General features: G+C 39.3%; 1 protein-coding gene across 3 annotated transcripts in view; it reads right to left on the bottom strand.

Annotated features, from left to right (window-relative positions):
- COL15A1 (collagen type XV alpha 1 chain) overlaps window positions 1-25806 on the bottom strand; it is a 124052-nt gene that overhangs the window by 42055 nt on the left and 56191 nt on the right. For 2 of the 3 annotated variants that reach the window (XM_063404265.1, XM_063404256.1), the window contains exons 11-19: window positions 23208-23285; window positions 21472-21534; window positions 19548-19673; window positions 15761-15823; window positions 13702-13737; window positions 11908-12060; window positions 7590-7658; window positions 5140-5184; window positions 46-108 (exon numbers count right to left, since the gene is read on the bottom strand). In XM_063404265.1, the coding sequence (XP_063260335.1) occupies window positions 46-108; window positions 5140-5184; window positions 7590-7658; window positions 11908-12060; window positions 13702-13737; window positions 15761-15823; window positions 19548-19673; window positions 21472-21534; window positions 23208-23285 (696 nt within the window). The remainder of the gene's footprint in view (window positions 1-45; window positions 109-5139; window positions 5185-7589; window positions 7659-11907; window positions 12061-13701; window positions 13738-15760; window positions 15824-19547; window positions 19674-21471; window positions 21535-23207; window positions 23286-25806) is intronic. The other variant, XM_063404274.1, reaches the window with a different exon arrangement.

The raw sequence follows: 25806 nt of genomic DNA on the forward strand, positions 1-25806 counted from the left end.
GCCAGTGAGTGTTAGGTGATCACAGATTATGATAGCCCTACTCACCACTTCTCCGGGATGCCCAGCAATGCCAGGACAGCCTGGTTTTCCGTCTGTGCCCGGCATCCCCTGCCACAAAAAGCATACTGTTATTCTCTTTATTCTCAACTTGTTATTCTCAACTAAACTGCATTCAGTTTCATACAAGCAGGAGGCTGCCACTGAGGAGGGACACAATACAGTTCTGAATGGGCTGGTGGGCAGGTTTGGGGGAGGCTCATTGTCTCACTAGTCATCTGCTCTCTCCACTCCTCCTGCTCTTTACACCCCTCCAGAGCAGGCTTACGGCTTTTTTTTTTTTTTACTGTAGCTTCGATCGTTTTTCACTGCTTCCACCCCTGCTTAGCAAAAGGGTGAATTTCATTGCTTTCCCCCAAAATACATTTGATGAGTTATTTCCACCCTTCAGTTAAGTGACTCTCAAGCTGGAGGAAGAGAAGGGATGTAGACACTGGCATTGGATGTAGACAGTAGTCAGTACCTGGGGCAAAAAACACCCTCTGCTGTATTTTGATACAGGCCTGTATATGACTGCTGGAATCTGACAGCTACTCTGTTCTATGGGAAAAACAGAAGCAGTAACGATAATGCAGTTTGCCCTGAGAAAAATGGACAGAAGAAGGTTCTAAATTCGTAAAGGACCAGACAAACAGTGAGCTACACTTTTTGCATCTGTTTTTCTCTGCATCATATGAAAGAGCAAAGAGACACAGAGCAGCCTAATGTTTCATCCAAGGGACCAATTACTCCTGTTACTTGTGGTGGGGTGTTTTGTTTTGTATGTGGTTTGGGTTTTTTTTGGCTTTGAGAGGTTTTTTATTTGTTTGGAGGTTTTTTTGTTTCATTTTGGTTTTTGGAAAATACTGTTTTGTTTCCAACTTTTTGATCTGATTGAAGAATATATTTTTGGGTTTTAACAGTAGATAATACCACCATAAGAGATTTAATGTGCCTGCTTCATTAAGAAAGGATATTCTCATTGCTATTTCTGGTTTTTGTCAGTGATCAGTGAAGCATGTGGGTCAGGAATAAAGTGTGATTTCTGAAGTACTCTATTCTTCATTTTATGAACAATTTTATAGACAGGATAAAAGGTGTCTGAATGCTAATGGAATTTAGGCATCAAAGCAGCTACTGGTATTTTGGTATCTGCATGAGCAGTAAAAATGGTACTAAAATCTTGAGTACTTACTGGGGATGTAAGTCTCTCAAGTGCTTATGGAAAATTATAAGTATCTATCTGCAGCAAAGGTAAATGGGCAGAAGAAATAACCTTGAACCAAAAGCATTTCCGCAAGAGAATGTTGTCACTTCAGGTGTGTTGGTACTTGCAGGACAGCTTCCTACCATTACAAACGCTGAATAATTTCTCCCACTAGTTTTCCTAATGAAATTTAAATGGGAAGAAAAGATCTAGGATAGGTAAGATGTTTTATTGCAACTAATGTATCCAGAAACCTTATGTATCCTTATACCTAACTCCCTTCATATTTTAAGAACGTAGCTCATTGCTCAGGTATAAGAGGACAAAGATATTTTTCAGTTTGAGGGTTAAAGAGAGAAAATGCTTATTTTTTAAACAACCCTCCACTTAAAATAGACACATATTTTAAATACATCTATCACATAAAACAATAATAATTACTAGAAAAAGGACCTCAGAAGAAAGGACATGTATGCATAATAATAAAGACAATATTCTATAGTCTCAAACGGATTAAGAGTTAAACTACTGTCCTGTGTGTCAATGCATCAGCTTTAATTATCATGCTAACAAATATCTATGTGAAATGACAACACTCAAAATATGTGCAGCAGATGGAATTTATGGCAAGAAGAGTCCTGCTACATTGTTAGTATTTTTTGAAAATAAACAAGCAGATGCTGCTAAAAGACTGTGATAATACTCTTGTAAATACTCAGCAAGCATAACTGCATTTATTTTGTTTCCTAGAGCAAATTTTTATTTCAGTGCTGTCCCAAATGCAGGAGAAGGCCATTTTATTTAATTATTTTATTTTATTTTATTTTATTTTATTTTATTTTATTTTATTTTATTTTATTTTATTTTATTTTATTTTATTTTATTTTATTTTATTTTATTTTATTTTATTTTATTTTATTTTATTTTATTTTGGCGCTCTCTGCTGGCTTATGCCTGCAAAAGACACTCAGGTCAGACAGGAACCAGCAAGGAGCAACAGAGTCCCAAACAAGAGTTTTGGGGTGGGCTCCAAGAGGAGTTCAAAGCAGAACAGGCAGGGATAACGATCGACATGAGCCTACTACGGCAGCACAGAGCTGTGTCATAGGTAGGGGCACTCTGGTGTGAGGTGATAGCTACACACCACTATATAAAGGAACTGGAGGCATGTGGAACTTAGTTTTCTGTCTAAACTTTGCTGATTTTCATCTTTATTCTGGTGAAAATGTAAAGGGCCTTGCAAGACACCTTCGAAGGCATGCACCTTTTAGATGGATTTTAGATGCAATTTTAACCACATTTTAAGCAGAAGTCTTAAGCACCAGGTTATACTGGCTCCTGATACTCACAATTCACCACAGAAAAGCATTTGTGAAGCCATACTGGGCTTTAATATGCTGACAGATACAAGAAATATTAATTATCCCCTAAGTACATTAAGAGATGACAAGAAAGAGAGGAAAGAAACAACTGAGGTTTTAGATCAGGTTAAATAAACTTCCCACTTTTGAACCTGGTGGACCTATGTTGCCTCTTTCTCCCTGAAACAGACACAGTAGGACTCAAGTATTAAAGTGAGCAGTAATTGCAAGGATTTTAAACGTGTGCTACTCTCCTTAAATACAAAGGAACCAAATGGAGTAAAGCAATTAGTAAAAAAATGGCATATTTTTGGTAAAGTGATGCTCGGCATACATTTGTGATTTGGTTCTGGGATTTTAACCATCCAGTTGCCACCCACATCTGAAGAGTTTGTGGTTGTGACTCATTATTTTTGCTGAGCATTGACCAAGCCACATGCCTGAACCCTCATTTTGATGTCTGAAATCAGCTCATGGTAACATTCCCCAGATGTACCACTGCAGCCATGACCTCACGCCTTCACAAAAGACTCACCATCTTCCTCCAAAACAACTAATGCAGTCCCCTACACTGGTGCTCTCTCTACCTACACAGACACTGCGTCAAACCACGAGCAAAATAATGAACACTGCACTGTTCCACCTTTGGGACTGATTTTGCAGGATTTTAGCCCTAAGTAGGCACAATTCCTCAATTTTGTAACAGACAGAGAACATCCAGTTTAGCTTTCTTAGGAGACAGAGAATATAAACTGGAATAAATCAGCCATTGCCTTAAATGTTTACGCTTATTGCTTTTTGGGAGTTCTCATATTCAAGAGTGTGTGAAGACTGTAGGCTGTGTTTTAATGATAACAGCTTTTCATAATAATAAAAGTGAAAGCAGAATTTGTATTCATGCTTACTTGATTGGAAAGAGGAAAAACTGATCACAGCTGGTCTTCTCTGACAGCTGTACTTATCTGGGATATTTGAAGGATGAAGGATACACAAAACAGAACTACACCTTCAACTCCTCGTGATGCATTAGCTCTTGGGTTTGAGAAGTGGGTGGTTGTTGTATTTTGCTACTGTTGCTTAGTGAAGTAATTTATAATCATGAAAAGTGGGTGTAAAATTCATCCCCTTGAGAATGATAGTGTATTAAACCTACTTTATATTAATTTCGCTGTAGTGTACCTGGTTTTGTAAGATGTCAGGCAACAGTATGTTCCCTTCTGTTTCTCCTGTATCTTGAGGATGAACGACTCATGATTAAACCAAGGCAATGGCGAAGTCTCTTGGCCAAGGTTTATGACTACGTCTACCACTCCTGCCCATTTCCCAAATCCTAGGAACTGTGCTACCTCAATTTCTGAAATCTTTGTGAAGCAGCATTTCTTAGAAAAAACTTTCTAGCTAAGGACAGAGAATAAGTTCTTTTAAAAAAATGTATTTTCAGCATGAAGACTCGGCACCTATTCATGTGCACAGAGCAGCATCATGTAAGAGTACATCTATCCATGCAAGTCCACTGCAGTGTCATTCACCAACACATGCTGTGCAAATTGCCATTTTTTCATTCAGAATTTATGTGCTCCACCAGTAACAGGAGTAGTACCCAATGGAGGGTCTTCTTTCAACCCTAGAAGATGAACTTTACAGACTCTAGACAGAGGGGCCTGGCCAGATCTTTGGTGGCTGTTGTGCTATGAATTAGGTGCATGCAGTTATTGCCAGCAATAGGCAGTCAGTGATTAGTGCTGGGTGTAAATTCAGGGGAAAATTATTTTGGAAGGAGAGGATGGGCACTGCCACTTCTCATCTTCCATTTCCTGCTCTTTCGATGCTACTGTTATTTTCCAGGGCAATGAAGACCTTAAATTTCTTTGACTTCACATTTAAGGTGTTGTTATGCTGTACTATTAACCTGAGTGGTACTTGAATTTTAGATAGGAATAGGAAAAGCCTCTTCCTGTCTAAGGATCCATTCTGCAAATCTGCCCTTTTCTTCTGTGATTTTACATCTCTCCATTTTCTTTCCTCATGGGTTATACAACCAGTAGCAGCATCGAAGTGGAAAAATTCAGTCATTTCTAAGCTCAAATAAAACCAAGGCAAAGTAGTCATTGCTCGTCCCTTCGTCCCCCCAGCACCTTCCAGAACGTTTTTCTATCACCTGGAATCAGAAGGCCTCCTCATGCAGATTTCTCTTTCAACAGCACACGTGTAACCTCTCAGAGACCAGAGTGACGTATAAATGAGTAACAAAGAGAAATTGCCAAATGTTCCAAAAAAATTTAACAAAGATGCCATGGAATGTAATAGCCCAGTTAGGATTTACTCACTGCTTTTGTTGAGTGTGAAATAATTCTAACAATACATATTCTGCATAGATGTCCAGTGAAAATGGGAACAAAATTTGTCCCAACTTAATCAGTATATGAATCTTACATGAACGCTGTTATGTTCAGGCAAATTCTGGGAATACAGAAATAAAAAAAATCTAAAAGATATATGCCAAAGCAGTGCAGGTTATCTTTCAAGTGTTTTTACCTTTGGTCCTAATGGTCCATACTGTCCAGGTCTTCCTGCAGAACCCTATAAAAGTACACTGAATTTACTGGTAAATCCACATGGCCCTTCAAAATCAATTTTTTTCAGAAAAAAATTTAACTCACAACCACAACTGTAACCAAAAAACAATGCTGGAGACCTGTAGTATTAACAGAGAGCAATAAAATGTACTTTTTCTTACAAATACAACTTCAATGCTGTCACTGCATACTATACATATTTTTAGCAAATATTAGAAATAAATTTATCCACGTGCATTTGTTGCGATGGATTGCTTTCATTTGCTTATAATTTTTTGGATTTGCATTCTTGGCTAAAATTAAGATATGCTACCAGTTTAGAGGCAACACAGTCTTGCTAGGTTTAAAAGCAGTTTCCCAAAAAGTTTTTGTTTAAAAATATCTGGAAATTCAAATTCCTCTCATCTCTATACGGTAACATGGGTTGTAAAGAACAATTATGGCTCTTTGATGGTAAAATCGACAGCAGTTAATTATGGGCCATTATAGAAAGTTGAATGGAAGAGAAAGGAATTCAACAAAGTGATTGAATTGTCTTTATCTGGAATATGAAGGCACTAATAAATGGTAATGCTAAATAATGAGAAAACACTAATGAAACTTTACACAGATCTGTGGAAGAAAAAATAGAAACCCTGGAAATGAGAGCTGAGGTGTGAGAAAAAAATTTCTATTTCTACTTCAAACCACAACCACTACTTTCTGATAGAAAGTATATATACATATATATATAGTATATATAAATATAGATATATATATCAACAGATACAAAGACAGCACCAATAAATATAATTTATTTCCGAGCAGCAGTTTTGAGTTGCAGCCCCCTTAGAAGCATATTTTCTGGTTTCACCGAAACACCACTGGGTACTCTAGGGTTGTGATAAAGTGTAAATGGCTCATGATGCAGTACCAGTAAGTATGTAAAAGCATTTTCATAATTACAGCAAAGTTCTTATTTTTCATATCTTCTTTTTCTCATCTGCCTTCTGTACTGACTCAAACTTTGCAGAGTAATCGGGCAGTAACAGGAAAATTTCCTTCAAATGCAACAAGGCATTTTTTGAATATTTATAGCTGAGTGACTTGGAAACAATGCCTGTTATAAAACCAAATGTGAGAGTAAGGCTCTGACTAAGGCAGGTCAGAATGTGTAATTTTGGCCCTGGTTATGGACACCTCCTTGTTTCAGCTGACAGATTCAATATTTATTTTTGTAACTGTATTTTTGTGATACCTTTAGTATCTCGGAAAAGATGTAAGAGGAGGCAAAGTTCTCTAAGCTATCAGCTACAGCTTCAGTGACTCACAATTACTAGTACTTTAAACCAACACAGTACAGAGCTGCTCGAAGTTACTCCTGCCTCCAGTGTTCAGTTGGTGTGTGATGATTCATGGAATCGCAGGCACAGGATTGTACAGGCCTGTGAGGCCATCTAATCCAATCACCCCCTTGAAGCAGAACTGTCACCAGCTTCAGATCAGGTAAGTCATCTTTCTGTCCACCAAAGTCTCAATAACTCCAAGACCAGACCATACCTTCTGCAACCTCCCTGGGCAAAATGCCCCAGTCTTGCACCAACCCTCTAGTGAATAGCATTCTCCTAAGGCTTAGCCTGAACACCACAAGCTGCAAATTGTGACCACTGTCCATTGCTGCCCCATCTGGCACTGCAAGGAACAGTTTGGCTTCATCATACTTGCAATTGCCCTTCAGAGAGTCATAAGTAGCTACTGGATCATGCCTTTGTCTCCTTTTGGTGTCAGACTAAACCACTGGAGCTCCTTCTATTGTTAAGGATGATAATAAATCCAAATGATCTGGTTGGTACAGATACATTATATATTCCCATATTCCCTACTTGATGATTTAAGTGTTCTGCACTAGCAAAAAATCTCCTGAGACACAGTGATGGAGAAAAAAGCATCCTTTTGTCTGTGACATTGCTTCTACACTACTGGGAACAAATTTTAAGTTTAAAAGTGACATGTTGTATTATGCACATTTGATTGTCAAACTATAATGTTTCAGTTTCATCTTCATATGTGTGATTCACCTTCATATGGGAGAAAGGAATCTATTAGGGTGAAAGAAGACATGGAGAGCTAGATAACATGAAAACTCTTACTTCACCTTTTAATATCTCAAAAATAGAGCAGAATCAGAAAAATCATTAGCTAATGATGTATCAGAGAAATACATTCAGAGTCTTTGGAGGACACAGTTATTTTAGTGACATTCTATGGCAAGTGAATCCATTTCAGTGTAGTGACTCTCAGTCTATAGCTGACTGGGGCTATACATTTACAAAAACAAAATGAAGGAAACTTCTCTTTGGAAAAAATCCCCCAACAAACCAAACAACCCAAAACCAAATTATACTCCCCTCCCCTAAAACACCCACTCACCTTTGGCCCCCTTGATCCAGGAATTCTTGACTCACTTAACAGGTTGATGCTACCTGATCCTTCCATATCCTAATAGAAGAGACAAAATGCTACAGAATTTAAGAATTTATCTTTTAGGGTTTTTTTTCTGGTTTGTTGGTTTATTTTTTCAACTGCTCTGTTTTCTGAAGTTCTGTAAAAACTTGAAACACACTGAACACAAATATTATAATCTTTTCTCATTAACATTTTTTCTGAGACAAATGGATAATATTCTGGAGATAGGCTTTGCTCAAATGTGATAAAAAACATCTTGGTCTTCCTTACAGAAACTCTGGTCTTTACTGTCTTGCCAGCTTGACACCATTGCTCCAGCACTTCAGGCTGAAGAGCATCAAGCAGAAGTGAGACCGAATGTGCTGTATTTAAGCACATTTCTAAGCAGTATTTTTCTGCATAGCATTTACCTGCCACCCAGCTATGGAAACACTAATGACTGGTAAGGGTTACCAGAACTGATTTATGGCAGGGAGAACTTGCAAACAGTTTGCTAAGGGCAGCAATCCCTTTTCATCAATAAAGGTTCTTCCTAATTGTCACAGCCGAATATTGAACTCCTGCCTAAAATACTGTTTTCTGAAATTGAGCAGAAAAAAGAGTCCTACCATCAAATTGTAGAATTAATTATGTTGAAAGGGCTCTCAGAGGCTTCCTGGCCCAACTTCCTGTCAAAAGCGATATCAACATTGAATTCCAATCTGGTTGTTTAGGTCTTGGAACCTTCCAGAGATGAAGGTTAAGTGTTCTCTAGACTAAGCAAGCTCAGTTCCCTAAGATTTTCGTTGCAGCTTATCTGCTCCAGCCCACTGTCCATTTCCATTGCCCTCTGCTAACTCCAGAAAGAAGTCTTTGTGTAGTGGGTGTCCTTGAGAGCAGACTACCTATTTCTCATGGAGATTTTTAAAGTAGTTTTAAAGGAAACTACAAAGACAGCATCAGCATCAACATCCTTCGAGCTTTCATTGTTCTGTGGCATTCCAGATCCATGGTAGAAGCTGGAGCTGCCAGTTACAAAGCAGCAAAGAAATAAAATTGCAGGCTGCCATAATTACTTGTTTCAGGCCCAGTACCTGTCATGTTCCTATCCCTTAGCTTGTGCCTAGTCTAAACTTGTCAGACTGTGCTTCAAAACATTTGGATGAACCAGGTCAGCAGGGAACTGCTCACTTGTTTTCAGCTGCAGTTTTAGTTGCAGCTGTGCTGGCTTAACTATTTCCTTTTTCTGAAAAGGGAAAATCTTAATCTTTCTTTGTTTCACTTCCCTGCTCACAGTCATACAGCCTTCATTTGCAACATCAGCATCATGTGTTGAATCACCTCACTTTCCTTTAGATTACTAAAATGGCAGAAAATATGTTACCTTTGGGGTGCAAGTGTCCTCTAAAATTTTAGTAAATTAAATTGGCTTGTATAAGAATTGATGAAATACTGAATGTTAGTGCATGTGAAGGGCAGGCATGTGCCAGGAATGTCTGCAGATGGGAGAAGGAACAGGAGCAAAGGAGAATCTCTGTCTCCTAGTGACAACAAGCCAACAAGCCCTTGAGTCAGTTTACCATGTTTAGAGGACCCATACTTTGGGCCTGTTTAGCTTTCTGCCAGTTAGTGACTTGAAATGGCCCAGCTTAGCACAGCTGTGATGCACTTGGCTGATGGTGTAAAGGAAAGGGGGAGACACCAGTTAGATGACCTTCAGCTACTATTGAATGACAGCTTAACACCAAAGGTATGGAAAACATCATCTGACCTGACTCCACTGAAAGAGAGACCTTCTTCTGACCTTTTCTGCCAACTCCACAAGAGTAAGAGAAGCAGAAGGCATGCACAGCTGGAATAAGGCCCTTCCTTTTGGGGGACCAAGGTGAGAGACCTTTTGTGGAACTTCACTCAAGATTAATGTTATTAATACTTTCTTCTCCTTCATCATCACCAACAGAAAATCTCCTCATATTCTATTTGGCCTGTTTAATCAAATTCTCACTGCTTAGGGTAAACTACACTGTTTCTGGGCCCTTTCCCTTGACTGTACTGTGCCAGTCTGTTTTTCCCTTTGAGAGAGTGCTTGATGCCTGCTTGATATAACATATCATCTCTTTTGACATCTGCATGTTTTTAATGGGTTTACCAGGTACCTTCTGCAGCTCAAACTGTTCTTTTGGCAAGCATAAGTGCCAGCAAAAACCATACCATTTGGTTTTTGCACATAGCTGATCACAGATGCTAACAAGTGCTAACAGGAGTGTTTTGCAGAAACAGCCTTACAGCAATAAACAGACTGCCAACCAAAAGGTAGTGTCACCCCAACAAACTGGCAGACCACGGTGCTGCCTCAACAGATGGCAGGGGTGGGCATCCAAAAGATCAGCTACAGCTAGCAAGCCTGTTTGAATTAGTATTCCTCTCAGGGAAATGACAGTCATGCCAATTTTGTTTGGACTAGATAAAGTTCAAACTGAAGCCAGTTAAGATACTGTTACTGCAGTTATAGCTCAAATCCTTCTGCACTTGCATCCATAAAAGTGGGGACTCCCAGTTTTCACCTTTTCCTGCTCATCTGCTAAGTTTGTTCCTCTGAGACTTGGGTATCAAAAGTGACAGAGTTTGATCCTAAGCACCTAATTTCAGGTGCCTAATAACAAGGGCATGTTGGCTTCTACTGAAATAGTGCTAATGGGGAAAAGTGGAGAATCTCTTAAAGGATGGGTCCTCATAGGTCACAGAAGATGACTGTAAGTCAGAGAAGCCATCATTCTGGGCTAAAACTCAGACCGGGCCTGGGATGAAGATGTGACTTGCCAGTAGTCCTTAACTAATTCTGAGACAAGTAGCTATTTATTCAGGGGAGACTGTGTACCAGTGTGACCAAGACAAGGCAAAGGACTGTTTGTATGCTTAGACTTCAACCTGTTCCTCGCTAACAATTTCGGTGCTGGCAGTTAAGAACTTGTGAACTGCTAGAGAGATTTTTGTCCATTGAAATTCACTGACATCAGTGAGATTATTAACCGGTAGTATATATAGTACGAAATTCTTTAGTCAGACGAGAGAAAGCAAATTGGGTGTCTAAACAAGCATTAGTGGTCACATCATTAGTGGACACCTCAAGGTGTCTGCAGAGTAAAGAAAAGAAAATACAAAAGAGTTGGGGTAGAAACTAAGAGAATCACGTAGGGAAACTGGTATCTTTTAAACACCATCACTTTACTGCAGCTGTTCTACAGATGGCCAGTAGTTTCAGTCAAAGATCCTTATTTCCCTGATGAGACTGCCCTGAGTTACTGTGCAAACTTTATTATGGTATAAAAAACTTTGGAAAGACTTTCCTGAGCCAAACAGCTAAATTAGAATTGAAAAGTATATGGAAAAAAAAGGAGAAAAAAAGGGAAGACACAAATATGAATATTGATATTTGTTGCAGTGCACTAAATAGTTAGCTCATTTTGCTATTATATTGCACTGGTTGGTTTGTTGTATTTGCACACAAAAATAGTTCTATTATATTTTGCACATGGTATATTCTGTACCCCCCTCTGGGTTTTGGTATCCCCAGTTCAATTCCTCCCCACGCCCCCTCCCCCTCCCTGGGTCATTCCCAATTGTTGTGGTTCCTATCCCCCTCCCCCCCATTTTTCCCTGCGTTAAAACCCTTCCAGTACTTGACTCGTCCATTTCCCCTGGAGTGAGTTCTACAATAAAGCTGCGGGACCATGGTCCCAAGGAAAGGGGTGCCTCTGTCTTTTGTCTTTAGTCCATTATTGGGGTAATGCACCGGGGTGTGGAGCTAGCCAGGATTTGACCCGAGAAGCCTGGTACCCCGATAGATATTGGTACTTTCTTGACCTCTCTTCAAAAATATGACAAGCAGCTCTAATTCTTGGACCTGGGTGTTCTTCCCTTGCCTTTCTTTATTGCAAAGCCACATTCTGTTCCAATGACATAACCCAAATGAGCAGTTCTCAAATGATATGAAAACTCTTCTTGAGCTTGCCTAATCTCATATTTTTAAGTGATGAAGGTACTATTCTCAGAAGTAGAAAAAGTAATGTCTGCAATCTTATATTTTTAATAGAACATTTTTGTTCTAAGTAGAAGAGATCATGAGGTCAGAAATGAGCAATATGTCTCTGTATTTACACTCCTTGGCAAATTTCAGTCTAGAAGAAATTACTCTGTCATCAATTCAGACTTAAATACTTATGAAATATACAGGTGATCACATTGTCTTTCCCCTGGAGGAAATTTATTCATAGTTACAACAAACTTCAGAATAGCAAAATACCTCAAATCCCAAGCTGTAACTTAGTCCTCGTGGTCCAGGAGGTCCAGGGGGCCCAGGAGGCCCAGGAGGTCCTGGTGGTCCAGGTTTTCCTGGAGACCCAATAGGGCCAGCTTCTCCTTTGGGACCTATTGATCCAGTGACTCCAGTATCACCCTAAAATAAAAATTCAGTCTATTGATATACTGAATGTGTCCCTAAGTAGAGGCAATTAAGTAGATTTATAGGATCACAGAACCGTTTGGGTTGGAAAGCTCATCAAGGTTTCAATCTCTCTACCATGGGCAGGGATACCTTCCACTAGACCAGGTAGCTCAAAATCACGTCCAACCTGGCCATGAACATTTCCAGAAGAGGTCATCCACCGATCATGCTCATGGCCCTCCCCTGGACTTGTTCCAACAGACGCATGCCTTTCTTGTGCTGGGGGTCCAAGAGCTGGACACAGCTCTCCAGGTGCTCTCATGAGGGTAGAGTACAGAGCGAGCATCACCTCTCTCGACCTGCTGGTCATGTGTATTGGTTCTGGCTGAGCTGGAGCTTGTTTTCCCCACAGCAGCCCTCACAGAGCTGTGCTTTGCATTTGTAGCTGGAAAGGTGGTAAAACACACCAGTGTTTTGTCTGTTGCTGAGCAGCACTGGCACAGCATCAGTAACGCCTCTTTAACAATTTTCTCATCCCCTCCTTGCATCAAGTGGGCTGGGAGTGGCAATATCCTGGGAGAGGACACAACTAGGCTAAAACAGCTGACCCAAATTAACCAAAGGGGTATTCCATACCTTATGATATCAGCTCAGATATAAAAGCTAAGGCAGGGAGAAGGAACAGGGGACATTTATCATCTTATAGCACTTCCCTTCAGAGCAACTGCTTCCCAGGGAGTGGCTGAACATTACTCACTGATGGAAAGCAGAGATTAAATTTTTTTCTCTTTGTTGATATGCATGCAAACTTTCATATTCTTTTTGCTTTAGTAAACACTGTCTTATCTCATCCTGCAAGTTTTTTCCATCTTATAATCTCTTTCCCCTGTTCTTCTTGGAAGGGGAGTTGTGGTGGCTTCTAAGCCATCCCCAGATGATCTTACCCTTCCTTGGAGAGCCAGCACAAACTGCCAGTTAACTTCTATACCCAATGTCATATGTTAATCCTTGGTGACCATATTCCCAGTTCATGGTTTCCCCTCTTCTCCTGATTGCCTAGTTTTGGACCAGTTTACCCCTCTTGATTGGCTAGTTTTGGATCCTTCTTCTGATAGGCCCTTTCCTCAATCCCTTTCCATGCTGGTCCAAGTTGTAAACCCCGCCCCGTTCTGTCCCGATAAAATCCCACTCCCCTATGACCTCGGGGCAACTTCGTCAGTGGTTCCAGACTAATAAAGAAGGATCTGAAGATGAGAAGGCACCTTCCTGCTCATCATTCTTGCATTGCTCGGTTTGGCTTCGCCACCTTGCTGCCCAGGCAGCACTGTAAAAGAGCTGTAAATCACCACAGAGTGCTGCCTGTGCCCCGGACAGGCCCAGGCACCCTTTTAAGGACCTCCCTGTACGAGAAGTGTTGTGGCACCTTGGGGAGAGCTGGGCAGTCCGCGACAGGGAGTGACAGAGCGGCATCCAGCCAAGGTTACTCGACTACACCACACTTCATAGAGAAGCATGCTGGCCAACTGAGAAACCAGGTTTGTCTGCCTCGTTAGGTTGCACAATAATAATCTTCAGGATTTCTCGGCTCTGTTCAGTAATGTGCTGCATCACAGGGATACTGCCATTCTATAAAGACACTGTCTTTTTTGTTACCTTTGCACCAGAAGAACCAGGTAAACCTTGATCACCCTGTAAAAGAAAATCAATTCTAAGTACTGAGAATAAGACTATTAGGCAGCAAAACCACATTTATGATACTTTTCTTCACCTGAAATATCAGACCCTCTGTTAAAAAGAAAGCAATCTGTAATTCAAGAGTTACAATAACATATTAATGGGTCTGGTCTAGTATGCTGACTGGACTCAATCTTGTATTTCAATTATTGCTGCAGATTTAAAGGGTTTGGAGCACATGGAATTAAACATTGCAAGTCACATCTTCATGCTTCTGAACATGAATGTCAAAATTCTTACGGGATATAACAGAACTGGAAACTGGTCCCACTCCATTTGTCTAGGACACCCTTCCAAACACAGGATGTGATGACTAGGAAGATTTTACGGTTCCTCTGCAGCAATTGATATTTTATCAATATTTGCATTTATACATTTTACTTGCGTACTGTTTTTTTCCATTTCTATTTTACGGAATAGACAGAAAGACAATAATAATGCACGCAAATAATTATTTTCCAAATTGCTCTGAATCTAGTGGAATAATTTTTATGTTGGCAAGCTCTTGTCCTTACTCATTCAGCAGAAATATTTCTTGAGTAAAATTTGAAAAAAATGAGTAAGCACTAGGAGTAAAATGGTAATTTATTTTTCTAAAAGCAATGGCTTAACTCCATATGCCATTCCAATGAACAAACTGAAATTACTTTCAATTCATCCTGTTATTTCTTACTGTTATCTTCTCTGGATTAATTTGGAATAATGTATAAAACAGGTATTGCAATATAAATTAAATCAAGGTTTTCAGAAAAAAAAGTAAAAATTGAAAAACACTCCTGCTTGTATTCAATAAGTGCAGATACAAAGTTCTTCAATTCTAATTGAACCTTTATCAAATATACACAATGCAGCAAACAGACTCAGTGAGGCAAAATATTGTAGTCCTTTTTTTTTTTTGAGGATTATGGTTTTTTAAAAAAATTAATTTCTCTTTAATTACTTCTCTTTTCCTCATCAATCTCCTCCTACAGTATGCAATTCATGTTCAGTTTACTCCAGCTAGACTTCTTTCTGTTCTTAGGCTCCCGCATGTAAAATGCACACCATTGATTACAATGGACATGGGTTTCAGATGCCTACTTTGTAACACACATACTGCACTTTCTGGATGGTTGCTGGTTCCCATATGTGTTCTGCACCTTTACCAGCCTCAGGCTTTTGATATCACAACTCAGAACCTTCAGCCTCCAGAGATAAAAATAAATCAATAATCTGGCCATTTAAGACTTGCCGTTTCATTTCCCTTACAGTGTGTGAGCTTACAATGTACACTTAGGAATTTACTTTTAAGTTCTTGTGTGTAAGGTGTGTTGTTGAAGCTCCCTAGAGGACAAAATTGATTTGTAGTGTTTGTGTCTGTTTTCTTCACATTCTTGAAGTGGAGTGTAAAAAAATGGTGCTTAAATGATGTTTTGATCAGCAATGGATTAGATTAATTTCCTGAAGTCGAGTCTGTTTTGTCCATGACAGTAATTGCTGAGTGATCTTTCTGTCCTTATCTTGATCCATCAGCTTTTAATAGGTGGGCACCTGGTGTCCAGCCAGTGGAGGCCATGACTTTGTCTCTTGTTTGCCAATTTAAATAGTTTGTGCTCCTTCAGACTCTTCTCTCCTGTCATACAAGATGCTGTCACTCTGTGCCAGGCTGGGCTAACTGGAGTTCTCTCTTTCCCTCTCCAGACTCACCTGTCTGAGCGCAGTCATGATGGCTTTTGAGTGGCAAATCACAATGGAGTAGTTCATACTGTGTATCAAATATTGCATGCTGCAGAAAATGAGACAGTATCCAATAGGAAATTCTGGATTTCTGAATATGCCTTTTGAGATGTGTTCTAATATGCCATTAATATCTGGATTCCATTTAAAAATACTGAAGCCAGATGCTATTGTGTTGCAGGGACAACTATTTATGATTTTTACAGCCTAGAATTGACAAAGACTTTCCACTAAAGTAGGAGCAAGACAGACATTTACTCACCTTTTCTCCCTTCCATCCTCGGGGCCCAACCACTCCATCACGGCCAGGAGGACCTTGAGGGCCCTGTAGATGACAGTAAATCTAAAGTAGGTGCCACTTGAGAGCTCAATTTCTAGAACATGTGTTTAAGTACCAGGGACCAACTGATGATACAGCATTATGAAAGACTAATGCGTAGCACCTCTCACCATTAAGTTTTAACATTTTTATTTCTTGTCTTCTGAGAATTTAGTTTTGTATCACACCAGTATTTAAATATATTTTAATAGAAAACTATATACAACAATCATAAAATAATAAGCAAAAATAAAACCCAGCATATTTTTAATATAACCTTAGTATGAGAGATTATGGTGCTATCCAAGCAGGTCTTGACAGCTCTGTAAAAGACATGATGGGGTTGAAATCCCCAGGCACCTCAGTTATCCACACTTTTGGCAATGTCAGTGCTAGATGAGTCCAGCTGAGGAAACCTTGATATTGACAAAATCAGTGGCCAGGTTTTCTGTGTGGTAGAATCACTAAAAGCAGTTGTGATATGGAGGAAATGGTGTCAAACAGGAGACTTCTGTGTTGCAAACAGAAAAGCCAGTAGGTTGACAGAGACCTTGACTCATAAAACTCCAGTGATGTTCTCACATGGGAACAATGAGGTGGGGCCTAAACTCCCCATGTAGGGCAGCACTTGGCTTATTCAGACTCACTTTGCCAGGTGTCCCTGGGTAGTTGAGCCTGGAGGAGCATTCCTACACTTTCAGGAGCAGTACTCCTAAAGAGTCCATCTGCAGAAGAAAAGATGCTGCCACTTTGCTTTGGTTGATGGTGCTCATATTGTTCATGACATCTCACTGTAAGTTTGCCTTGAAAAGTGTATATTAAGTTCTCCACCCAGTTTCTGGTGTTGCATCCATGACTTGTTGTATCCTGTATGCATTTGACTGAGCAGGCAGGCTGGGAAACACTGGTTTTGTAGGGTCAACCAAAAAAATCAGTACAGGTATTGAAGTCTAGCCCAGGAGGTAAGGTAAGGTAACAGGCATATTGCACAGCATACATTTTTAAAACTGGGCTCTGAAAGCCTTTAACTACATTTACAGGGGTGTATTCTGGCTTCTGGGGATCTTTAATAATATTTATTTATTCACCTGTTTTGGGGAAGGATATAAATGTCTAGTGAAGGAGATAGAAACATTGTTTCCCTCTGATGTTTTCAGAATTATCACAAAGCCTCATTTTTCTGGCTCTCCTCCTCCCCCGCTTTTGCTCTTTGGATGCACTGCAAATCATAGAGTAACTAATGGATTATTTTTAATATTGAGAATAATCAGAAATATTTTCAGTATGTTTCAAACATTTTCATATTGTATTTTGGCATGATTACATAGAAGAGAATAAGAAAAGCAGTTGAGCTAAGAACAATAACTGTTCTAAAGTTTGCTGATCACTTCCACTGAACTGCTTAGCAATTTTAGGCTTCATTGTGCTAAAACTGCTAAATTCCTTTAGAGCTTTGGAATAGTCTCTCTTATGTAGCTAGCAGGCAACACTGGGACATGTTATTCTCATCGGGATATATTAATGCTACTTCAGACAAAAAATTGTGATGGAAAATATCCCTATACAATGCTATGAGTCAATTTCACATAGCATTTAGGAAAAGTGTGTTTAATCATATCAATACCATATCAGTATGAGATGCACTCTGAAGCAGTTAGTGTGGGGCTATTTCCCATTACAAAATGCAGCCGTTACTCAAACATTTCCAAGGCATCTTTGTCGAGAGAAGAGGTGCTACATCACAAAGCTCTTGATTTAGAAAGGACTTAAGCCTGTCCCCAGCTTCAAGAGATTGGCTGGTCTTCTGGAATTAGAATTCATAGCTGAAAACCCTTAATAATACAAATGTGTTATTTAATGAGGATTCCCAACCAAAAAAAAATTATGCTAGGAATTGATCTCACTTCATTTATCCAGAGTGTGCAAATGTGTGCAAAACTTTGAAAAGCAGGATGACAGTTTCTTAGGTCATCTGAAATTGTGGGAATGCATGGGTCTGTATTCTTAACAGCTGGAGTTTTCCTTCAGCAGCCTGTAGATTTGTCCTGGACTGATTCTTCTGAGAATCTTCTTTAGTAGTCTTATTAAGATTTAGCTTCTATTTTTTTCAACTAAAATGCTTTCCAGGAACTATCCTGAAACAATGATTTCTGTTGCATCAGAAAATTGGCTGTCTACAAGTAGTTCATGTTTTTGCCTGTGAAATCCCAAATTACACAAAAGGGTACACTCTAATCTTTAAAAATAAAAGATAAATCAATATTTTTTCTCTGTTTTCTTTTAATTCCTTTTTACATTATTCTTTTATGTACTATATTATTCTTTTAGTACTATATCCTAGACCATTTGAATTACTTTATATTTTAAAGATATAGAAACAGCCACAGTCAGGAAAGTTGAAGGTACATTTTGAATTGCAAAGAAGCTGATATAGAGAACCTTCTAATCAAACACTGCATTTTATCAAATGCAGTAAATAAAACATTAGGGTAACTGTCTTTTTTGTAACACTTGCCAATGCATTTTCTTAAAATTATGTTTGTAATCCTCAATACAATTTGACCTGTCTTGGATTCAGAAAAGGAAGAGTACTGTTGGGAGTTTAGCAATTAGATGAAATCTGGTCCTCATTTCAGACTTTTTGATTTTATACTGCCATCCATATTACAATCAGTAGATGCAGATAATAATGGATTTCCTTGGCTTCCCTTGCACTTGACTCTTGAGTCCCATATTAAAGACTTTCAGGTGCCTAATTTCTTTCTGCACAAAAGATGCTGCTTTCCACCTGGATGGCCAAACACTTTTAAGATTTTGTATCAACTCCCAACTTGGTTATCCTCAAAAAAAAAACACCCTCCAAGACAGCTGAGATATAATGAGATCTCCTTTTCAACACCTGTCACCCATATACTTCCTTGATACATGCTAAGGACACCTTGTCAGCTACAGAAATGATGACTCACTCTAAGGGTCGTGATGTACAGGACAAATCCTGTCCTGAGAACAACTGCTGCTGGCAGATGGTTGATAGAGAATAAGGGAACCAGGTTAGTAAATATACAGAATCAGAGATTATTCTGAATTGGAAAGGATCATCGAGTGCAGCTCTTAGATGAATGGCCCACACAGAGATCAGGTGCTTTATTAGCACCATGCTTCAACCAACTGAACTAATCTCATAGTTCCAGAGAGGATTCTCAGAGCTGTTCAATGCTAAAAAGAAATATTTTCTTCACTGAAAAAAACATTTTACTGAGGATTTATTTGCAAGTCAAACTTTAGCAATATTTTTACAGTAGAATTATATTTTTCATGTCCAGAGGAATTAGTGTTTTCTACCTAGCTGAAAAAAGGAATGGAAGAGGAGAGAGGGAAATTCAGTTTATTCTACAAATTCCCAGAAGCTTATATAAGTGATTTAGCGAACTTCATTTTCCTGAAAGCACCACGGGAAAACTGATACTTTAGTCTTATTCAGTGTTGGCAAAAGTATTCTTAATTTTTATTTATTCTGGTCCAGATTCACCATTGTCTGTCTGTCAAATGTACATTACTGCTGTGCAGTAATGTGCTTTGGTAAACAAGACCTTTCTTTTTTAATAAATAAATTGTTTTTAAATTAAAAATATTCTGCAATTTTATTAAGAATTATACAGACTGTATGTCATAGAACTTAGTGTTGCAAGACAGAAACAACATCAATGTTTGTGCACAAAAGGTTACTCACTTCAGGGCCTGGTTCCCCAGAAGATCCATCTTCACCTGGTGACCCAGGAGGTCCTACACCTGAATCAGGTGCTGGCTTTCCAGGAAGACCAGGCAGTCCTGGAGGGCCTGCTGGCCCCGGAAGACCCTGGGTAAATCAGCAGGACTGTTAGAAATTGTCCTAGCCAGGTTAATTTCTATATACATGGAGCAGGAAAAAGCTCACGTAGACAGTTCAGGGGCAACTTCATAACACTCAGCTAGGGTTTCCATCCCACTTCTGCTTCACCAAGAACCAATTTTAGTTTCACAGATACACCCTTACATAGGGTCACACTGACCTCCCTCACCCATGCTCTCTGAACTGTGCCACCTCATAGCATGCATCGGCAATCAGGACATTGAAAACAAAAAAGTTCGTGTCAGCTCTCTGTAACCCAGTAAAGATCTCAAACATATCCCAAGAATCACATATCCTAATGATAAGAGACCTAACCACAATGAAACCAAGGGATCATTGTACAGAGGGAAGTGGTTGGGTTTTTCTCCTCTCCCATTTCATAGGGTTTCTCCATGTTATTGCTGGAGCACTGAGAATGTCTACTCATGGTCAAGACCTGCTTAATGCTATAAAACCAGTCTCTGCTCTAAAGATCTATGCTGCATGGACATGAACAGAGGTATTTAAATTGAATGAATTGAATTAAATGAGTGAACTGTTTTTTTTAGGAGAAACAGTACATTTGCAAATATTCCCTATCATGTCCAAGTCCATCCCTGTTACTGGTTGCATTAGGAGGCAGAGATGGAGAGCTTGAAGTTTTGGGCCATGGCACTGTAAGTCATGAAATATTTAATTCTGACTTAGGGCCATGTACATGACCCTGGAAGAGGGTCATCTTGGATTTTCAGTACTGTAAACAGAACCTTCTGAAAGGCATTCACCTGTCTTGTTACCTACAAGGGGCATCTGAACAGGCTCCTAAATTAGGCAAGATAGCTAATTTTCAGCATGTGGCAACTGACTCCTGAAGGGCCTTGGGAATAAGGTATTAAGCACTTTTGAGGAAAAAGAAAGAAACAGAAGAGGAGCCTTGAGGCAGAAACAAGTCTGAAGGAATGAAAAATATTGCTAGTTGTGTTGCAAAGCAGAGGCCTCCAGTGTGCTAGAGCATTCTGGAGATCATAGGAACCATAATGAACTCAGAAAGTTGCAGTTACTGATGTTCAGTTCACCAGAAAGCTGCACCATAAAGCATTTCATACAGACGCACTTTTTTTTTTTTAGAACAGGTACTCCAAATTGAAAAAATCAAAGACTAGGGTCATATAGTACCTTTCACTGACTAAAAGGGGCTTACAAGAGAGCAGGAGAGGGGCTGTTTACAAGGCTATGTAGTAACAGGACAAGGAGGAATAGCTTCAATCTGACAAAGAGGTTTAGATTAGATGTTAGGAAGAAATTCTTTACTGTGAGGGTGGTGAGGCACTGGAGCAGGTTACCCAGAGAAGCTGTGGCTGTCCCATTCCTGGACGTGTTCAAGGCCAGGCTGCATGGGGCTTTGAGCAGCCTGATCTAGTGGAAGGTTTCCCTACCCATGGCATGGGGGCTGGAACAAGATGACATTTAAGGTCTTTTTGTCGTTCTATCAATCTATGATTCCCATTTCTTTCCTCTTTATTGTCTTCTCATAGTCAGATTAAAACCATTTTCTCATTTTAAAAAGTCCTCTTGCCATTATTTTTTTTTTGGCCGCCTCCTGTCTTGTGCTTCTTTCCCACTCACAAGCACTTAGGCCTTTCTGACCTTGAAATGAAATCCCACAAATCCTTTCTGGATGCTGTAAATTAAGCATGTATAAAACTTGCGTTATGAAATTGACCTTCTACAACCTGCATCAGTAAAATAAAGCCCTTTATGATGAGAAATATCAATATATACTTACTCTTAAAATCTCTCTGATACTCTCAGTATCTCCAGAACCTGATTCTTCAGGTTCCAGTCTATTCTGAAATTAGAAGAATTCCATTTTAAATTATTGCTTCTAAAGATGACAAATGCACATATCACCTGACATTTACTGGAAATACTGCTATCATCAAGATCCTTACAGGAGTCTGTCACCAATAAAATAAATTATAATACAGCAAAAACATTTCACTTATGTTTCTGATGTTTCACAACATCTTCTTTTGGAGTCACTGAGCACTGTATTTACCTAAAGGTGCTCTATGAGCACAGTGATAACTATCCTGCAGGCCATGTGACTGTTTAAGTGAACTGAAATAATATCTCAGACAAAATTTAACTTTACAGAGGTACCTGTCAACATTAAAAATATCCTAAAATGCAGATCTTACAAATAACCCCAGTTTCCCACAACGTGCCCCTCATTTAAAAAGCTAAATTATGAGTTTCTTACAACTCACAGCTGGAATAAAAAAGATGACTTTTATAAACAGAAATCAGTATCAATCAATTTTCTAAAACATTCTGTTGAAAAAGCACCTTAGTGTTTAGTCTTTGGTGAGTTTCACAGCTGTATACATTTTGCAGACTACAAAAAAAAAAAAAAAAAAAAAACAACACAGAGAGAGCAGTACTATCTGAATAAGTCATCATAGTACCAAAGCTGAAGTTTCAAATGCCCAGGAGTTAAGGATGCATTCCTTGGCTGCACTGAGAGTTCTCCCACTTCACTACAGAATAAAAGGCCTTGAAACTTGCTGTCACAGAGGACAAGAAAGTAATGGTGGGGCAGGACTTGGTGTTTCCTGCTACGTTTACATAAGTGGCCTTTGACTGAGTAAAACTGTTGGCCTGGACCACCTTAGGGTCTTAGGGATCTGGAGCTGCCTTGCTGATCTCTGGAAGTCAGCATCAGTGCAGGCTCAATAGTGCAGCAGAACACTGTTAGTCTGTTTTTATGCTCCAGAAATATATTGGCACAATTTAGCAGACCAAGAATCAGGGGAGTGTATAATCCATTTTGGCCAGTGGAATATGTTTCAAACTATCTTGTTAAATAGTCATGATACCCAGTGTGGCAGATGGTTTTGTTTAAAAGTCCACCCCAGGATTTCCACTGGTGTCAGTGGTGAACTGTGTCTAAGTGTAAAATCAGCTCTCACTATGAACCGAAAATTCAGGCCAGATTCCTTCCTTAGCTGCGTGCACATGTATCCTCACAGATATAATGGGAAAAGTCCAAGTACAGGAGTAAGATGGATCTGAAACTCATTCTTCAACATTTCCTGAGCACTGAGCATTCAAAATACAAACACTGTCATCATGCTGGTATGTGTTCTAGTATTTAATGACAACAAACATAACTGACTGTCAAACCACTTCTCTGTTCAGTAGCAGGAAGAAATTAATAATTTAGGTTTAGAATGCCTTTTTGTTGAAATTTTTGTTTCATGTTCTCCCATATATTGTTGCTTTTGCACAGGAGAGTATACACATCCACTGACATTTTAAAATGTGAATACTGGGTGTTTATGTAGCTTACAGTATTCTCACACTTCAGTCAGACATTTATTTGCATTTCGGCATGAATGTTTTAGAAAACATAATTATCTCTGCGGCAGTCAGGCTACTTTCCCAGAGAAAACCTCCTATTTAGTTCTGGATTCCTCTGTGGCAAGTTAAGCTCATTGACAGAGAACCCCAAATACTCACTAATCCTCTGGAAGGAGCAGATGGTCCTGTGGGTCCTGGTAGTCCAGGGGGTCCTGGCAATCCCTCACCAGAATCACCCTGAAATGGGAATTAAAATAAATCAGCAAGGATTTAACCACATAAAGACTATAAACACTAGCGACAATCTGTGTGGATTTCCAGTCACAAGAGTGGCTGCTTAGTTGCTATGAGCAGGGTTGGATTTTTTTATTTCTAAGATAAGCTCCCAGGGAACATGATCTTTGCATTGGCAATGGAATAAAAAATGCTTCTTTTTCTAACTTCTGCAATGAATTTGCAAACGTACAAGCACCATTAACAGCATTAGGCAGCGCATATGTCTTGCCAGAATAAGGTTTAACTGTGGATCTTGCATTTTTAGGGTATATTGTATATGGACCCTCACCTCACCCCCAAAACCCGAAACCAAACCAAACCAAACCAAAAAAAAGTAGTCAAAGTGGCCACACCATGGTACTCAATCTGTAAATTTCTTGATTTTATTGCTACCCTCTGTAACACTTTGTTCAATACCACCACAACATGATTTTTCTTCTGTGTGTTGACCTTTATCTACTGCCAACACAATGAAAGACCCTGTTCAAATATGTGCCATTTTCTCTTATAATTATTACCATTTCTTATAATTTGTCTTTCTTACATCACCTCTGACATTTTGCTGAGGTTAGTTTGAACTGCTTCAGCTTAAGATGTTTGCGACAATTTTTTTGCTCAAATGCAGTATTTTTCACTCGAGTCAAGAGTTGAGGTTTTGTCTCCACTGATCTGTGCTTTACCCTCTAAACTGCCCATTTGCTAGCTTGGTTTATGAGCATTTTAGTTGTGTTCTATAAATTCACTTATTTGGTTACCTAGCAGGAAACACTGCCTTTTAACTGCCTCTTGGTCACTTGCTCTTCATGGTGAGAGTTCATTAGATAAATGTATTCATTCAGTTCATTGTTCCCTGTGGCTTTGTCAAATGGTTCCTATAGTGATACTTCAGTCATATCCACAGAGAATGTGTTTAATTAATTTGGTGCTATTTTCACTGTCTGCCAGTGAGTTCATTTACAGATGCTCTTCATTAATTTTAACACATCCTCGCTTTTTTCTAATGACTATTACTTCAGCTCCTAGCAGTGTTTGGTGCTTGTTTTCATGCAATTTCTTCCACTTTACGTGCACTGCAAGGAAGACAAAAACCCCAGATCTCACATTTAGGTCACAGTCATTTTTAGGAAGCCTGACTGTATCCATTCCCAAGGAGCATGTCATGGCTGTATCTCTGCACAGATCATGGACCAGGGTGGAAAAGTGACAGCCAGCCCACCACTCTCCACTGATATGTAGTGTCCCAACCATTCCTGGCTTTCTGTTTTCAAGTAGAAGCACCAGAAAAAGGAAGGTGGATCCTGCTACTGTTCCTGAAATCTAGATATTGTTATACTGGAAAAGGTGCTGACTGTAGACAGCATAACAGTTTTGAACTTTTGTGTGTTCTTTAAGCTTTGGTCACCCTACCAACACAACCAGGCCTAGGAAATCACTCTGACTAGGATACTGAAACAATTTGCTGAACAACTGATAACTTAAACACAATTCACCTGTATAAAAGAGGATTAGAGCAGTGTCTTCTTGTTTGTCCTCTTTTTACTGCAGGAGTTGTATGTTTAAAGTATTGCCAAGACAAAGCTCTGCATATGAAGCTGTTAGCTTTCCTCAGTGCTTTTGAACCTGTTGTTAGGATTTTTAGCACTCTTTTGCTAACTTCACAGTGTCTCTTTGAAGCGTCCCTTGAAAATGTTAGTCCAATTTTTAAATTAAAAACTGAGCTTAAGATGTCTTTACTAAAAGAGACATAAAAGTAATCAGGAATAGCCTACCGGAGTATTTTCCTTTCCAATATAGCTTTTGCTCTCTACAGCTAAGCTGCTTCTCTTGCTGCTAGAATGTTCTCCTTCTGTTATCTATTCGGATCGATAAACTAAGGCTGTATGGCCTTTGGCTGTGAGGTCAGCTAGAACACAATCCTTAGGTACTGGCTCTGGGACTCCTTTTAGCACCACATGTTCAAAGCTAGTATTTTGAGTACGGTTTTTCGTGCATTTTGCATGAAATAACTTTAGACATATACTGAAATCTATCAGCTTGAGTATTTGAAAGTAAAAAGCTTACTGGGATGGCACTGGAGGAGTACAGAGCCGACCTATGCTCAGTCTCATCTTGCAGCCTACTGGGAGCAGTTAACAAGTGATGCTACCCCTGAAGCATTGTCTGAATGAGGTCTGTTTGATTGCCAGAGACCACGCCTGCAAGTCTGAACCATCAGCAAATCAGTAAGTTCCTGCGTGTGCTCCATTTGGCAGTGTAGGTGTAGCACTTGTTGCTGAAGATTGGAATGGTCACATTACAGGAGCTACAGCTGTAGCAGCTGCAAAATAAAATGCATTTGCTAATTTGCACTTTGCTTATAAATAGAAGAAATTGCAATGGCCATAATCTTGACATTTTTCCATTTGCTTGGTTTTCATTAAAAGAATCCTGACTGATTTTTTTGTTTCCATACATGAATTATTTATGCCAGTACCAAGTACCC

This window comes from Prinia subflava, chromosome 1, assembly GCF_021018805.1.
Source record: "Prinia subflava isolate CZ2003 ecotype Zambia chromosome 1, Cam_Psub_1.2, whole genome shotgun sequence".
NCBI lineage: Eukaryota > Metazoa > Chordata > Aves > Passeriformes > Cisticolidae > Prinia > Prinia subflava.